The 18,928-nt window shown below is 39.4% G+C and overlaps 1 protein-coding gene and 1 pseudogene across 1 annotated transcript in view; both read right to left on the minus strand.

The window, feature by feature from the left end:
* Positions 1-1,138: 1,138 nt before the first annotated feature.
* FMR1NB (FMR1 neighbor) overlaps positions 1,139-18,928 on the minus strand; it is a 74,620-nt gene continuing 56,830 nt past the window's right edge. The window contains exons 5-6 of the mRNA XM_020893683.2: positions 2,897-3,045; positions 1,139-1,287 (exon numbers count right to left, since the gene is read on the minus strand). Coding sequence (XP_020749342.2) covers positions 1,271-1,287; positions 2,897-3,045 — 166 coding nt within the window. The 3' untranslated portion in view covers positions 1,139-1,270. The remainder of the gene's footprint in view (positions 1,288-2,896; positions 3,046-18,928) is intronic.
* LOC139033461 (proteasome subunit beta type-6 pseudogene) lies at positions 7,257-7,999 on the minus strand (annotated as a pseudogene).

Here is an 18,928-nt window from a genome sequence, read left to right on the forward strand (position 1 = left end):
CCCCAGCCCAGGACACATTTTCTCATCCACATTAATACAACAGCCTCATAACTGGTTCCCTTGACCCCAATGTTGTTCACTCCCAATTATCCACACAATAGTCAGACTGACTTCTAAGGATTAGATCTAACCATACCATTCTTTTGCTTGAAATCCATCATTATTTCCCTTCGGTCCACAGGATAAAACCCAACCCTTTAATGTGGGTTATAAGTTCTTCTGATTTAATATCTAAGTCAAAGTCGCTGCCACTCTAAACTGTTTGCAATGCTTCAAATACTCCATGAAATTTGGCCTTCATATCTGAAACATTCCTGCCACTACAGTGACTGCATGGCAAACCCTGTTCAGCCCTCTTATCTTTCATTTTATATCTCTTTCTAAATTCTGGGCTAGTTCCCCTGCCAACTGCTCCCATAGAACTTGGTACTCCTCTAATCATAGCCCTGTCATTACTTCTTTACATGACTTCCTCCCCAGCTGGATGGTGAGCTCCATGAAGGAAAGGCTAATAAGTCTATCTTGCTCACGACTATGTCCAAAGTATATACCCTAACAGGGACTAAAGCAATGTTTGTTGAATGAATGAGCAACAAGCCCAGGTAAACTTGAGCCCTAGACATTTCAAAGAGGAAAGTAAATCATAAAAAAGTATCAATTTCTTAAAAATTCAATTTTATGTATGTCACAGGACATAACTGTTATTTTTTTAAAGTAAAAAAAATATATAGTAACAGTGTTCAGCTCTGGGTGGTGGATTATGGTTGCTTTTTCCCTCTTTCTTCTACATAACCTTTTTACCAAGTTCTCTGTAATGAGTGTGTCTTACTTTCAGGGTGGAAAAAATGTTATAAATTATAAACTACAAAGAACACTAATATAAAATACTTTCACCTCTTTTCCTCAAAACAAGGTGTCATATACAGTGAAATTTGATCACCGTTTTTTTCCATCACTTTGCTTGAAGGTGAATAACAACATGATATCTCTGCCTTATTTGACACCAACAGAAGTATATATGCTGATAACAAAACTCAAGGTTGCAAAAATCCATCACTGTCCAGGACCTGAAATGCAAGCAGTACTTTTCATATGGTTTTTTAAATTCTATAGAAGCTACTTTTAATAAGAATTCAGATTACAGTTTGATGCAGACAACTTTATTTTTTATCTGAAAATAAACACAACAAAAGTTTTTATCCTTCTGAAATGTTCCACCAGGTTAGATGACTGGGACAGCCTCCTCTGCTCTGAAAGGTACGTGTTCTTCTCAATGGTAAAATAACGCTACAGGAGAAAAGTAAAGCAGAGTTAAAACAACTTCAAACTAGTATACATACATCGTACTTTGTTATAGAAGGAACTGACTGAAACAAAGTTCTCAAACTATATACTGAATGCTACAATTAGCTTATTTTCAGTTTGCCAATATATCATCTTATTACAGTGAGGCATACAGACAAAATATTGATATACTACAACAAATACCATTACAATGACAATTTCTGAATAACAAAGTTAAATCCCATGCCCTGGAGAACTGCCCACAGAAATCAAGTTTTGTTAGTCTACTTATAATGTCGTATGTATATGCATATATATATGCATGCGTGTACTGCATTAAAGTTATACAAAGTAATATATAGGTATGTGTAGTAATATACATATATTATTATTATTGTATATACTTAAGTATTATCTTATAGAAATAATATATCAATTACATATACACATATAATACCTTGTATAAGGATTTTATTTTGTTTTTTTCTGATGTAAGTCACTTTTCTTATTGATGTAGTCCAAATCTCTATTCTGCAGTTTAATCAACTGAGCAAAGGTTAAAGGACTTACCCAAGCTCCCACTGTAAATAACAGGAAAGCTGGGACTAAAGCCAGAATATCCTGACACTCAGTTTAATGGTCTAGTATTCCACTCTTCCCCTTCTCCATAACTGAGGCTAGAAATTAACACCTTACATTTGAGTAATGCACTGCAATTTTCAAAGCATTTTCACATATGTTATATTGCTTCAGCTACACACACACATATACACACAAATATCTCAGCTAATGGTATCAAGTACCTGAACGGTTACTTGCCCATGGAAACACTAGTTAACTGTGTTGAGTGTCTACTGAGGAGGTAAGGGTCAGCAGTGGACTGCTGCAGGGATAGGGGCTCTGGGTGCAGTAGACCTGGGTATGGCATAAGCACTCTTGGAGGAAGTCCTGACTTTCAGTCCAGTCCTCTACTCCTTGAAGAACACTCCTTTTCCCACAAACCACTTTTTCTTACTTGATCCTTCACAATTACTTTGGAAGGAGGGAATCCAGGCCAAGGCTCGGGGGGGGGGGGGGGGGTGGGATCTGTAAGCCTGCACAAATGAACTGAGGCCCAGGTAGTCCCTGGTGTATGATTCTGGGATCCCCTCTCTGAGCCTTTTCTAATACTACATTGTGTACCTTTGGGGAGCAGGAAGCTGAAACTAGGATTAGCTAGGATCTAGGATTTGATCCAAAATTTGTCAGATTCCTGAGGCTATGCTCTTTTTCCCTGCATATGTCATGCAGTCAACACAACATGGAGGACCATGGCCACTATTACTTAGCAAGGGTGTCTATTATGGAGCTTCAGAATTAGGGCAAGCAGATTTTATTTATTTGTTTCCCTGAAGGGCCGAACTACATATACCAAATAATATGGTACCCAAACAACCTAGCACATTTCTTGTCCACCTTCTTCCCATACAAATGGTAATAGTGATATTATTTCAGAAACTGATACTCCTGTGGTCCAAACATTTGCAGGATAAAAAATAAGCATCAACTGAACCAAGATGAGGATAACAAAAATCAAATATCAAATACTTCAGCCTTAAATCCTTGTCATTACCTGTAGTCTCCTGGTCATTTACATCACCGTATCCTTCCTCATCCACTGCTGTCTCCAACACTTCAGTATCCCTCTTTGGTTTCTTTCTGTGTTTCTTCAAACGCTTTAAAGCTCTGTTGAATCTTCTTCGTAAAAACCAAGCCCATTTGCTGTAATATTAAAAGTTCAAAGTGAAACTTTATTTCTCAACAGTGATAAAATACTAAATAACAATGGTGGGTTATAAGGAAAAGGCTATTAGGTAACATAACCCTTTACTGTGAGAAGACATCCCATGTCCTAGGGCAGAGAAGCCCCAGTAAGACGGAAGGAGGGGTGAAATTGGGACCCAGAGACCCCAAAGAGAACGAGACAGAACTGTGTTGAGTGTCTCCTGAGGAGGTACGGGTCAGCAGTGGACTGCTGCAGGGCAGGGGCTCTGGGTGCAGTAGACCTGGGTATGGCATAAGCCCTCTTGGAGGAGGTCGCCATTAACCCCACCACAGAACCACCAGAACTTACACAGGACTGGGGAAACAGACTCTTGGAGGGCACAAACAGAACCTTGTGCACACCAGGACCTAGGAGAAAGGAGCAGTGACCCCACAAGAGACTGACCCAGACTTGCCTGTGAGTGTCCAGGAGTCTCCGGCGGAGGCGTGGGTTGGCAGTGGCCTGCTGCAGGGTTGGGGGCACTGAGTGCAGCAGTGTGTGCATGGGACCTTTTGAAGGAGGTCACCATTATCTTCATTACCTCCACCATAGTTTGGCCTCAGGTCAAATAACAGGGAGGGAACACAGCCCCACTCATCAACAGAACTGTATTAAAGATTTACTGAACATGGTCCCGCCCATCAGAACAAGACCCAGTTTCCCCCTCAGTCAGTCTCTCCATCAGAAGCTTCCATAAGCCTCTTATCCTTCTCCATCAGAGGGCAGACAGAATGAAAACCACAATCACAGAAAACTAACCAATCTGATCACATGGACCACAGCCTTGTCTAACTCAATGAAACTATGAGCCATGCTGTGTAGGGCCACCCAAGACAGACAGGTCATGGTGGAGAGTTCTGACAAAATGTGGTCCACTGGAGAAGGGAATGGCAAACCACTTCAGTATTCTTGCCTTGAGAACCCCATGAACAGTATGAAAAGACAAAAAGATAGGACACTGAAAGATGAATTCCCCAGGTCGGTAGGTGCCCAATATGCTACTAGAGATCAGTGGAGAAATAATTCCAGAAAGAATGAAGAGATGGAGCCAAAGCAAAAACAACACCCAGTTGTGGATATGACTGGTGACGGAAGCAAGGTCCAATGCTGTAAAGAGCAATATTGCATAGGAACCTAGAATGTTAGGTCCATGGATCAAGGCAAATTGGAAGTGGTCAAACAGGAGATGGCAAGAGTGAACATCGACATTTTAGGAATCAGCGAACTAAAATGGACTGGAATGGGCGAATTTAACTCAGATGACCATTATATCTACTACTGTGGGCAAGAATCCCTTAGAAGAAATGGAGTAGCCCATCATAGTCAACAAAAGAGTCCAAAACGCAGTACTTGGATGCAATCTCAAAAATGACAGAATGATCTCTGTTCGCTTCCAAGAGCAAACCATTCAATATCACAGTAATCCAAGTCTATGACTGGACCAGTAATGCTGAAGAAGCTGAATGATTATATGAAGACCTAGAAGACCTTTTAGAATTAACACCCCCAAAAAAGATGTCATTTTCATTATAGGGGACTGGAATGCAAAAGTAAGAAGTTAAGAGAAACCTGGAGTAACAGGCAAATTTGCCCTTGGAGTACAGAATGAAGCAGGGCAAAGGCTAGTAAGAGTCTGGCCAAGAGAATGCACTGGTCATAGCAAATACCCTCTTCCAACAACACAAGAGAAGACTCTACATGTGGACATCACCAGATGGCCAACACCAAAATCAGATTGATTATATTCTTTGCAGCCAAAGATGGAGAAGCTCTATACAGTCAGCAAAAACAAGACCAGGAGCTGACTATGGCTCAGATCATGAACTCCTTAAATTGCCAAATTCAGACTTAAATTGAAGAAAGTAGGGAAAACCACTAGACCATTCAGGTATGACCTAAATCAAAATTCCTTACAATTATACAATGGAAGTCAGAAATAGATTTAAGGGACTAGATCTGATAGACATAGTGACTGATGAACTATGGACGGAGGTTTGTGACACTGTACAGGAGACAGGGATCAAGACCATCCACAAGGAAAAGAAATGCAAAAAAGCAAAATGGCTCTTTGAGGAGGCTTTCGCTGTGAAAAGAAGAGAAGCAAAAAGCAAAGGAGAAAGGGAAAAATATACCCATTTGAATGCAGAGTTCCAAAGAATAGCAAGGAGAGATAAGAAAGCCATCCTCAGTGATCCATGCAAAGAAATAGAGGAAAACAACAGAATGGGAAAGCCTAGAGATCTCTTTAAGAAAATTAAGAGACACCAAGCAAACATTTCATGCAAAGATGGGCTCAATAAAGGACAGAAATGGTATGGACCTAACAGAAGCAGAAGATATTAAGAAGAGGTGGCAAGAATACACAGAATAACTGTACAAAAAAGATCTTCACGACCCAGATAATCACGATGGTGTGATCACTCACCTAGAGCCAGACATCCTGGAATGTGAAGTCAAGTGGGCCTTAGGAAGCATCACTATGAACAAAGCTAGTGGAGGTGATGGAATTCCAGTTGAGCTATTTAAAATCCTAAAAGATGATGCTGTGAAAGTGCTGCACTCAATATGCCAGCAAATTTGAAAAACTCAGCAGTGGCCACAGGACTGGAAAAGGTCAGTTTTCATTCCAATCCCAAAGAAAGGCAATGCCAAAGAATGTTCAAACTACTGCACAATTGCATTCATCTCACATGCTAGTAATGTTCAAAATTCTCCAAGCCAGGCTTCAACAGTACATGAACCATGAACTTCCAGATGTTCAAGCTGGATTTAGAAAAGGCAGAGGAACCAGAGATCAAATTGCCAACATCCATTGGATCATCAAAAAAGCAAGAAGAGTTCCAGAAAAAAACATCTACTTCTGCTTCATTGACTATGCCAAAGCCTTTGACTGTGTGGATCACAATAAACTGTGGAAAATTCTGAAAGAGATGGGAATACCAGACCACCTGACCTGCCTCTTGAGAAATCTGTATGTAGAACTGGACATAGAATAGCAGGCTGGTTCCAAGTCGGGAAAGGAGTACATCAAGACTGTATATTGTCACCCTGCTTATTTAACTTCTGTGCAGAGTGAATCGTGAGAAACGCTGGGCTGGATGGAGCACAAGCTGGAATCAAGATTGCCGGGAGAAATATCAATACCATCAGATACGCAGATGACACCATTCATATGGCAGAGAGCAAAGAAGAACTAAAGCACCTCTTGATGAAAGTGAAAGAGGAGAGTGAAAATGTTGGCTTAAAGCTCAACATTCAGAAAACTAAGATCATGGCATCTGGTCCCATCACTTCATAGCAAATAGATGGGGAAACAGTGGAAACAGTGACAGACTTTATTTTGGGGGGCTCCAAAATCACTACAGATGGTGACTGCAGCCATGAAATTAAAAGATGCTTGCTCCTCGAAAGAAATGTTATGACCAACCTAGACAGCATATTAAAGAGCAGAGACATTACTTTACCAACAAAGGTCTGTCTAGTTATGGTTTTTCCAGTAGTCATGTATGGATGTGAGAGCTGGATTATATAGAAAGCTGTGCTGAAGAATTGATCCTTTTGAACTGTGGTGTTGGAGAAGACTCTTCAGAGTCCCTTAGACAGCAAGGAGATCCAACCAGTCTATCCTAAAGGAGATCGGTCCTGAGTGTTCATTGGAAGGACTGATACTGAAGCTGAAACTCCAATACTTTGGCCATCTGATGTGAAGAGTTGACTCATTTGAAAAGACCCTGATGCTGGGAAAGTTTTAAGATGGGAGTAGAAGGGGGCGACAAAGGATGAGATGGTTGGATGGCATCACCGACTCAATGGACATGAGTTTGAGTAAACTCTGGGAGTTGGTGATGGACAGGGAGGCCTGGCGTGCTGCAGTCCATGGGGTCACAAAGGGTCGGACATGATTGAGCAACTGAACTGAACTGCACCATTTTTATGGAGTGTGACTTTCTATCTTGGATACTTTTTTATATTTTTATTAGACTATGTGACCCTTGAAAGCACAAAGCATGATCTGATTCACCTTTTTGCCCTTCATAGCACCCAACAGAAGGCCTGGAATCAAGATATTCTTGAATGAATTTTAAGTTCTTTTTTTTTCTCACTGACAAACTGTTTGAATTTTGCAGCAGTATGGGGCGTGTCTTATTGTATCTTAGAATCTCAGGATTCAGAAAGATGGTAAAGTGGCATTGGTGAATTTGGGAATCTGGTCTCCCAGAAGTACCTGCCACTCCATCCCTGATTTCTCAATGGCTGCCAGGTGGATCACCCCTCTACTGGAGCTGTCCTGCTCCATGTCCAAAGTGAGAGCATTGGCAGTGAACTGCAGGCATTCTTCCTTGGTCATGCCTTCCCGGTAGGTAGCATCCACATAGCCATAGATATAGGAGCTCCCAGAGCGCCCAATGGCAAAGGACTGTTGTATCATCATACTCCCCATGGGCACTGAGTACACCTGCCCCCCTTCTTGGGGGTCCCAGCTGGCAATGATTATTTCTGCCATCAGGTCTTCTTGGTATCAGTAACATATTTCCTTAAAGAGGCTGGCTGCTGTGTGTACCAGCAGAGGCTCATTCAGCTCAGTGCTGTGGAAACCAAGCTGATAAGTGACTGTGTCAGCTCCTGCCTGGGTATCAGCTGCTGAGTCTGAGCTGCAGCAGAAAATAGTCATGAATAGGGGTCAGAAAACACGGTCACAAATAGGGGTCAGCTTCTCAGTCACTTGATTGGTGATGTACGACCCGGTGGTTGATCTGGAGTCGGTTCATAGAACCACGCCCTCAGCAAATTGCACGGCCATGACAGTGGTCCCTGTGGAAACTTCCCGGTTTTCCCAGTCGGAGGCAATGTCCTCAGGCCCCCAGGATGGTGCCGGCCTGGTTCCCCAGCAGCCACTAAGGTGGTCGCCATCTTCCTCTTCCGGTATTCCCCAAATTTTAAGTTCTTGAATGATATAACGAGATGAAATAATGCTGTTTTAGGGAGATAAGCCTGGCTGGATGTAACTGGGTGAATTAGAAGGAGAGTAGATGAGGAATCCATGTAACATGTCCAAATTAGCTTGGCAAACATCCTTACTCACTCCCTCCATGTGAAAGGCACAGCCATACTTTCCTATTGAAATGCCAGGAAAGTTCTCCAGGACCTAACTCCTAGCCATCTTCCAAACTCCACTTGCAGCCCCATCCCAGTTATTGTCTCTCTTGTATAAATTCTTTGGATTGGATGCATCATCTCAATGTTCTCCTCAGTTTCCAATTCTGCATTTGCATTTGAATGCCAACTAGCCTCCTGTTACAGACTGAATGTTTGTGTTCCTAAAATTCATGTTGACGCCCTAGCTCCCAGTAGAGTTGCATCTGAAGACAGTAACTCTAGGGAATAATTAAGGCTCAATCAGGTCATAAAGATGGGGTGCTGATCAGTAAAATTAATTTCAGTATAAAAATAATAAATTTTTGTTTTCCTAAAAACCAGACTACCTGCTCTTCTTACTCTCACACATCATGGAAAGGCCATGTGAGGACACAAAGAGAAGGTGGCCATCTGCAAGCCAGGAGGAGAGCCCTCACCAGAAACCAAATCAGCTGGCATCTTGATCACTGACTTCTAGCCTACAGAACCATGAGAAAATAAATGCCTATTGTTTACAACTGTGGCATTTTGCTATGGCAGCACTGGAAGACTAATACATTTTGCCCTTCTTTTGCACCTCGGGAAACCACTTACTTATTAAGACAGCAGGTGACAACAGGACTAGGCCTGGACTAAGCTGTGACTATAAAATATGAGAAGAAGTGAATCCCAAATTCATTCCAAAGGAAACAAAAAAAAATGACAAGGAGTCTAAAAGAATAGAATTACATATTAAAGATAAAGGAAAGTAAATAGTCACAGATGATTTCAAGGATTCTAGCCTGAGAGACTAAAGAAATCACTGATAGAAATGAACAGGTGTCAAGGGGAGATGATTTGGGAGAAAAAGAAGTTTAGTTTTGCATACATTGCATTAAATGCAGTTAGAAATACAAAACAGGTAGAGGTGATTTCAGTATGCATGAGTCATTTATACAGAGAAACCCAGAACACTATGTTCAGAAAGGACTTCTAACTCAATTTTCTACTCTAATATTATGAGAAAAACAACATCAAAAGTTAAGCTCACTATAAAACTGGTAGTAAAGACAGAACTAGAACAAAGATCTTTTAAAATACTCTTTCTGCTACATACTTGTAATATTTTCTGATAGATGAAGTAAGGCTTTGGGAGACAACCACAGTTAGGAAAACAAAGAAAACCAAACTGAGGAGTATCAGAATGGGAAGGGGAACAATGAAATCCAAGGAAGGAAACTTTCAAAAAGGGAACAGTCAACAGTGTACTTATGTGATAAAAATGTCAAGTCAGATGGAAATTCAGAAAACGTCACTGCATTTTGCAACGAGGTTATTAGTTACTTGGCAACAAATTCTTCCTTTTAATAGTACCTACTATCCCAGAATTTTATAAAATGCCACCCTTGGAGTCCTTGCAAAAGGAATACCTCAGACATATAATCTACATATAATGACGTTCTCTTATTATTTCAATAACTAAATTACCTTGAATGGGGTCCAATAAGAATTGGTGTTATGTGAATTTCAAATCTATAGTGACTCATGTTCGAGAAGGGTTCCAGTTGCTCACATTTTCATCTGACCATATTTTATAAAAGTTCTTAGACCCAGCCCAGCAATACTTTAATAGACTCTATTTCCTTTCTTTGAATTCATATGTCTATAATCCTAGGAACTTCAAACCTTTCAGCAGTTGGCTAATTACTGCATAAACCTTTTCAAAATAACATTACTAATTATATTGCATAGTATAATGAGACAAACAAACATGGGGATTTGAAAATGTAAATCCTCATTTTTAAAATTCAATGGGTCATGATTTTTAGGCAACTTTTGGCATATTTATTCCCAATTCTTTACCTCCCATTCTATGAAAGTAAGTGGTAATAAGACTGTCTACATAATGAAAACCACACTATAATACAGAGAATCACTCAGCAGGATTTGTCTAAATGTAGAAATTCCCAGTAGCAGCCATCTGGCAAGCAGCAACATTGAAAAGAGTATGGGGGGATGTGCTATTTACATCATCTGTTTATCAGATGATCTACAATCTTAAAAAACACAGTTTTATTAGTTGGAAGAAACACAGTCTTGTCATTTTCACACTGAGTTCTGAATTTTCTTAATATGAGGTTACAAATTCAATCTGATAGGAAGAAAAAGAACATGAAAATACACTTCATCTGATCTGAAGTCATAGAATTACGGTGTTTGAATCTTTCCCCTTGCCAAAGCTATGTATATACTCAAGTATCATATCCCTATATAATACACAGATGTTTAACTGGCATATACATACAGATTAAACTTTATATAAAAACAGGTAAATATTAGAAGCTAAATTTGCACTTGAAACTACTGTTCTTGGCACTCTACAACTGTAACAGGAATAATTCAGCCACTTGCCTTCTCTGTCACCCTAGAGCCCCCACCTGCTTCCTTTTGTCCTATCCACCTGATATTTTTGCTTTTCATCTCTGTGTAAGTCTTAAGTCTACCAGTGACACTTAAACCTGATGAGGCTTCTGATCCCTATTAATGAGAATAAAAGTAGATCTTACAAAACCTTGAGGACATAATGAATTTCAAAATGCATCTTATATATAAGTTTAATAAGGCTATCACTAGCAAATTCTTAGAAAGCTTTTCACTAATATTCTCTGCTCCCTATTGTATATGTGAAACAGTTCAAACTAGCTTCTCTGTTTACATTTGAATTCAAGTCAAGTAGAAGTAAACTACACACACAAAATAAGTAAACTACAGATTCAGTTATAAATTATTAAAGGGGCAAAGTTCAGCCACTCTTGCTAAGAAATGATAGGCATTTAAGGGGTCTATATTATTAGGGAGACTATATCTGAATGTAATGAATTCTGTGGGAGAGCCCCCTTCCCACCTAACCCAAATTTTGTTCTCCCTTCAGAAATTTAGTTCAAATAGCATCTCCACCATGGAGCCCACCTGCTCTCTTCCATTCAACCTGATCCCCAGTGCCTCAGAACTTTTACAAGTCACTGTCACCACTCATTTTAATCCTTAATTATATTCCACCTTATGTTGTTCTTAGTATGTCATGCTTGGGATGTATTTTAAGGTATATTTAAGTTTCTCAAAATGAAAATCCACCTCTTAAGACATTTTTGTATCTTAATATCTAGCATAAGCAGTGACTGAATATGGTCAATTATAGAAAGCATGAATTAGGCATTAAAAATGAAATGCATTTGTCTTTGGAAAGTGACTATCCTCTTTACATAAACTGCTTTCATTTCTCCTCTCTCCTCATATTATTTCCCATTTTTCATCCCTCCAACACTTGCAGGTTGTTAGCTCCTTAGGTTGGGGCTTCCCTGGTGGCCCAGATGGTAAATAATCCACCTTCAATGCAGGAGACCTAGGTTCAATCCCTGGGTTGGGAAGATACTCTGGAGGAGAGCATGGCAACCCACTCCAGTATTCTTGCCTGGAGAGTCACCATGGACAGAGGAGCCTGGCAGGCTACAGTCCATGGGGTCATAAAGAGTTGGACACAACTGAGCTACTAAGTACAGCATAGCTCTCCTTAGGTTGCTGGTGGTTGCTTAGTTGCTAAGTCATGTCTGACTCTTTGAGACCCCATGGACTGTAGCCTGCCAGGCTTCTCTGTCCATGGGATTCTCCAGGCAAGAATACTGGAGTGGGTAGCCATTCCCTTCTCCAGGGGGATCTTCTTTGAGATGGAAAACAGAAAGTGAGTTAATGGGATAGCTCAAAAAAGACCTTGCCACCCAAAAGGAGGATTTAGCAGACTTTGGCCTTCATTTAAACTCCTTGTTTGGTATCAAGGATAGGATCTTTAGTCTAACACATGATTGCCCTTTCCTCTAAAATCAGCTTACCAGGAAAAGCTGCCAGTGCTCCATCCACCCTCAGCCATCCATTGTTTCTGAAACTTTAGCTAAGCAGCAAGCTGAAACTGACACCTGCTCTGAGGCTGCAACGAACAGCTCAGGATGACTGAAGGTACCTATTACTATTACACAAAATAGTAAAATAAGTAAGTAAATAAATAAATCATAGTAAACCAAATTTATGGTGTTCAATATATATATATTATTCACATTGTTTAAGTCTCTCAAGCAGTTTGTTTATTATGTAAAAAGAAGAAAATATATTCCTATCAAGGAATAATCCTCTGGAATTCATTTTAGAGAAAAATCCAGTGTACTTTAACATCCTCATACCTTGGCAGAGGAACACTAGGAGGAGCCGTAACAGAGGCATTATACAAGGCAGAATATATCAGACACTCTAAATTGCTTGGCATAATCCTAGGTCTAATGCTGCAAGAGCAACATTGCATAGGAACCTGGAATGTTAGGTGCATGAATCAAGGTAAATTGGAACTGGTCAAACAGGAGATAGCAAGAGTGAACATCAACATCTTAGGAATCAGTGAACTACAATGGACTGGAATGGGTGAATTTAACTCAGATGACTATTATATCTACTACTGTGGTCAAGAATCCCTTAGAAGAAATGGAGTAGCCATCATAGTCAACAAAAGAGTCCAAAATGCAATCTCAAAAACAACAGAATGATCTGTTTGTTTCCAAGGCAAACCATTCAATATCATGGTAATCCAAGTCTATGCCCTGACAAGTAATGCTGAAGAAGCTGAAGTTGAATGGTTCTGTGAAGACCTACAAGACCTTTTAGAACACACACCCAAAAAAGATGTCATTTTCATTAGAGGGGACTGGAATGCAAAAGTACGAAGTCAAGAAACACCTGTAGCAACACAAATTTGGCCTTGGAGTACAGAATGAAGCAGGGCAAAGGCTAATAGAGTTTTGCCAAGAGAATGCACTGGTCATAGCAAACACCCTCTTCCAACAACACAAGAGAAGATTCTACACATGGACATCACCAGATGGCCAACACCGAAATCAGATTGATTATATTCTTTGCAGCCAAAGATGGAGAAGCTCTATCTTTGCAAAACAAGACAAAAACAAGACAGGGAAGCAAAAACAAGACTGGAGCTGACTGTGGCTCAGATCATGAACTCCTTATTGACAAATTCAGACTTAAATTGAAGAAAGTAGGGAAAACCACTAGACCATTCAGCTATGACCTAAATCAATCCCTTACAATTATACAGTGGAAGTGGGAAATAATACTTAAGGGACTAGATCTGATAGAGTGCCTGATGAACTATGGACAGAGGTTCATGACATTGTACAAGAGACAGGGATCAAGACCATCCACAAGAAAAAGAAATGTGAAAAACTAAAATGGCTCTCTGAGGAGGCCTACAAATCATTGTGAAAAGAAGAGAAGGGAAAAACAAAGGAGAAAAGGAAAGATATACCCATTTGAATGTAGAGTTCCAAAGAAGAGCAAGGAGAGATAAGAAAGCCTTCTTCAGTGATCTGTGCAAAGAAATAGAGGACAACAATAGAATGGGCAAGACTAGAGATCTCTTCAAGAAAATTAAGAGATACCAAGGGAACATTTAACACAAAGATGGGCTCAGTAAAGGACAGAAATGGTATGGACCTAACAGAAGCAGAGGATATTAAGAAGAGGTGGCAAGAATACACAGAAGAACTGTACAAGAAAGATCTTCACAAACCAGATAATCACAATGGTGTGATCACTCACCTAGAGCCAGACATCCAGGAATGCAAAGTCAGGTGGGCCTCAAGAAGCATCACTATGAACAAGCTAGTGGAGGTGATGGAATTCCAGTTGAGCTATTTTAAATCCTAACAGATGTTTCTGTAAAAGTGTTGCACTCAATATGCCAGCAAATTTGGAAAACTCAGCAGTGGCCACAGGACTGGAAAAGGTCAGTTTTCATTCCAATCCCAAAGAAAAGCAATGTCAAAGAATGCTCAAACTACTACACAATTGCACTCATCTCACATGCTAGTAAAGTAATGCTGAAACTTCTCCAAGTCAGGCTTCAACAATACGTGAACAGTGAATTTCCAGATGTTCAGGCTGGATTTAGAAACGGCAGAGGAACCAGAGATCAAATTGCCAACATCCGTTAGATCATCAAAAAAGCAAGAGTGTTCCAGAAAAACATTTACTTCTGCTTCATTGACTATGCCAAAGTCTTTGACTATGTGGATCACAATGAACTGTGGAAAATTCTGAAAGAGATGGGAATACCAGACCACCTGACCTGCCTCTTGAGAAATCTGTATGCAGGTCAGAAAGCAACAGTTAGAACTGGACGTGGAACAACAAACTGGTTCCAAATAGGAAAAGGAGTACATCAAGGATGTATATTGTCACCCTGCTTATTTAACTTCTATGCAGAGTAAATCATGAGAAACACTGGGCTGGATGAAGCACAAACTGGAATCATGACTGCTGGGGAAAGTATCAATAACCTCAGATACTCAGATGACAGCACCCTTATGGCAGAAAGTGAAGAATTAAAAAGCCTCTTGATGAAATTGAAAGAGGAGAGTGAAAAAGTTGGCTTAAAGCTCAACATTCAGAAAACTAAGATCATGGCATCTGGTCCCATCACTTCATGGAAAATAGATGGAGAAACAGTGATAGACTTTATTTTTGGGGGCTCCCAAATAGCTGCAGATGTTGACTGCAGCCATGAAATTAAAAGACACTTACTCCTTGGAAGAAAAGTTATGACCAACCTAGACAGTATATTAAAAAGCAGAGACATTACTTTGCCAACAAAGGTCTGTCTAGTCAAGGCTATGGTTTTTCCAGTAGTCATGTATGGATGTGAGAGGTGGACTATAAAGAAAGCTGAGCACCGAAGCATTGATGCTTTTGAACTGTGGTGTTGGAGAAGACCTTTGAGAGTCCCTTGGACTGCAAGGCAATCCAACCAGTCCATCCTAAGGGAGACTGGTCCTGAGTGTTCATTGGAAGGACTGATGCTGAAGCTGAAACTCCAATACTTTGGCCACCTGATGGGAAGAACTGACTCATTTGAAAAGACCCTGATGTTGGGAAAGATTGAAGGCGGGAGAAGAAGAGGATAACAGAGAATGAGATGGTTGGATGGCATCACCGACTCAATGGACATGAGTTTAGGTAAACTCTGGGAGTTGGTAATGGACAGGGAGGCCTGGTGTACTGCAGTCCATGGGGTCACAAAGAGTCAGACACGACTGTGTGACTGAACTGAACTGAACTGAATCCTAGCCACCTATTTCTAAGAAATAATATTTCAGTTTTACTCATGGGTTTCCTTTTACATGAACACAAGCTTTGAAGGGAAGATGAAAGGGTCAAGAATTCTACTATTCCCATTCACCTGTGAAAAGAAACAGAAGAAATAAGCCTAGGAAGAGATATAACTCACGCAGTATAGGAAACTAAGTAAAAACTGAGAAAAGAATTGACAGTCATATGCAAACTGGAAAAGCTTAAAGAAAGGCTGTGATCCAACAGTGTCTTCAAAGTGGTCTGAGAAAGTTATGAAAGCAATGAGAAGGTTTAAATCAATACAGAACTGTCTTCCAGGCTAGCCATCTCCATCCACTGTATTCCTTTATTTGTTCAAGTACTCATGTACTCAACAAAAATATATTAAGCATCCACTGTATCTGAGGCACTTTGCTATAAATTGAAAATACAATGAGCAATATGACAGATTCACCAGGCTCAAGAAAAAGGTACAGAAAAGAAAAAGACACAATCTTTATGCAAAATAAGGTAGCGTGTATAGTCTAAATCTTCCAGTGAAATCTAACTTGAATAAAAACATAAAACAATGCTTAATCTTCAACAGGCACTTTATCAGAAAATTTAATAGGTACCTGTTCTCAGGGTTGTGCTAGTGCCAACCCTGCACTTGCACAAACCTGACAGTGAGCGCCTCACTCACTCCATCTTAGTCCTGACCCTGCTCTCTACCTGTACACACACTCTGTCTCAGTAGGCAGGAAGCTATTAAAAAAAAAATTTACAAGCATCATGCCAACAGCCCACTGGGATTTTGATAAGAAATCTGATACAAATTGGCTTGAAGTCAGATCAAGGCTTTCAAACCCAATAGTAGATGACCATCTACTAGATGGAGAGTAGTGCTTCTGGGAATCCTTCTGATTTGCAGTTAACCACCTCTACTCCACATACCCTCAGCTCACTTATTTATTTTTCCTTTCAATTGGGATTTTGTTTCGTTTTATGAGGGAATGTACAAACTAGGACATGCAAGAGGATGTCTTCAATGGGGGGAAAATAAAAATAGCATGCATGAAGAAATATTCTGGTAATTTAACTTTTTCCCAAGCTAACTTCTCTTTTTTTTTTTTTATGATACATGTTCTTTCCATATTTTTATTATATATATTTTGTGGAGCCCACATTTAACAAGAAATTGGTCATGTTATAATCCTGTTCAAACAGCTTATTTTCACCTTTTAAATATTATATGATCATACCCTTAACTATATTTTATAATATTTCAACTTTTACTAAAACAATTTTTAATAAAGAAAAAATGAATAGTACAGTAAACACTCAAATCACCTATACCTAGACTTAATAATCACTAAAATTTTACCCCATATTTGCTTCTTTATATACAGGACATCCTAAAGTTTTAATAGAGTTTTAAGCCTTATAACTTGAAAAGTTTAACTGCTACATACTTAAAAAGAAGCAACATTTGAAATTTAATTATTTACATTATTTATGCTATTAGATTTATGATTTTGATTAATAAATTTTTATGGTAAATATTTGTTTCAGTCCCTCTGATTGAAAATTGCAAACTTTGACTGGAATAGAAAATAATTTTGAATTTATTATTCAAAATTCATAAAAGCAAATATAAAAGAAATATAAATTTGCAAATTTTTTAAATATTATAAACAATTTTATTGTTTATTATCTTTTATTTATTATTGTTATTTACTGTTTATATATTTTTTTCTATTTATTTTTATTAGTTGGAGGCTAATTACTTTACAACATTGCAGTGGTTTTTGTCATACATTGAAATGAATTAGCCATGGATTTACATGTATTCCCCATCCCGGTCCCCCCTCCCACCTCCCTCTCCACCCCATCCCTCTGGGTCTTCCCAGTGGACCAGGCCCGAGCACTTGTCTCATGCATCCAACCTGGGCTGGTGATCTGTTTCACCCTAGATATACATGTTTCGATGCTGTTCTCTTGAAACATCCCACTCTCGCCTTCTCCCACAGAGTCCACAAGTCTGTTCTATACATCTGAGTCTCTTTTTCTTTTTTTGCATATAGGGTTATCGTTACCATCTTTCTAAATTCCATATATATGTGTTAGTATACTGTAATGGTCTTTATCTTTCTGGCTTACTTCGTTCTGTATAATGGGCTCCAGTTTCACCCATCTCATTAGAACTGATTCAAATGAATTCTTTTTAATGGCTGAGTAATATTCCATGGTGTATATGTACCACAGCTTCCTCATCCATTCGTCTGCTGATGGGCATCTAGGTTGCTTCCCTGTCCTGGCTATTATAAACAGTGCTGCGATGAACATTGGGGTGCACGTGTCTCTTTCGGATCTGGTTTCCTCAGTGTGTATGCCTAGAAGTGGTATTGCTGGGTCATATGGCAGATCTATTTCCAGCTTTTTAAGGAATCTCCACACTGTTTTCCATAGTGGCTGTACTAATTTGCATTCCCACCAACAGTGTAAGAGGGTTCCCTTTTCTCCACACCCTCTCCAGCATTTATTGCTTGTAGACTTTTGGATAGCAGCCATCCTGACTGGCGTGTAATGGTACCTCATTGTGGTTTTGATTTGCATTTCTCTGATAATGAGTGATGTTGAGCATCTTTTCATGTGTTTTTTTTGCCATCCGTATGTCTTCCTTGGAGAAATGTCTGTTTAGTTCTTTGGCCCATTTTTTGATTGGGTCATTTATTTTTCTGGAATTGAGCTTCAGGAGTTGCTTGTATATTTTTGAGATTAATCCTTTGTCTGTTGCTTCGTTTGCTATTATTTTCTCCCAATCTGAGGGCTGTCTTTTCACCTTGCTTATAGTTTCCTTTGTTGTGCAAAAGCTTTTAAGTTTCATTAGGTCCCATTTGTTTATTTTTGCTTTTATTTCTAAAATTCTGGGATGTGGGTCATAGAGGATCCTGCTGTGATTTATGTCAGAGAGTGTTTTGCCTATGTTCTCTTCTAGGAGTTTTATAGTTTCTGGTCTTACATTTAGATCTTTAATCCATTTTGAGTTTATTTTTGTGTATGGTGTTAGAAAGTGTTCTAGTTTCATTCTTTTACAGGTAGTTGACCAGTTTTCCCAGCACCACTTGTTGAAGAGGTTGTCTTTTTTCCATTGTATATCCTTGCCTCCTTTGTCAAAGATAAGGTGACCATAGGTTCGTGGATTTATCTCTGGGCTTTCTATTCTGTTCCATTGATCTATATTTCTGTCTTTGTGCCAGTACCATACTCTCTTGATGACTGTGGCTTTGTAGCAGAGTCTGAAGTCAGGCAGGTTGATTCCTCCAGTTCCATTCTTCTTTCTCAAGGTTACTTTGGCTATTCGGGGATTTTTGTATTTCCATACAAATTGTGAAATGATTTGTTCTAGTTCTGTGAAAAATACCATTGGTAGTTTGATAGGGATTGCATTGAATCTATAGATTGCTTTGGGTAGTATAGCCATTTTGACAATATTGATTCTTCCAATCCATGAACACGGTATATTTCTCCATCTGTTTGTGTCCTCTTTCGGATTTCTTT

Source organism: Odocoileus virginianus, unplaced genomic scaffold, assembly GCF_023699985.2.
Source record: "Odocoileus virginianus isolate 20LAN1187 ecotype Illinois unplaced genomic scaffold, Ovbor_1.2 Unplaced_Scaffold_7, whole genome shotgun sequence".
Lineage (NCBI taxonomy): Eukaryota > Metazoa > Chordata > Mammalia > Artiodactyla > Cervidae > Odocoileus > Odocoileus virginianus.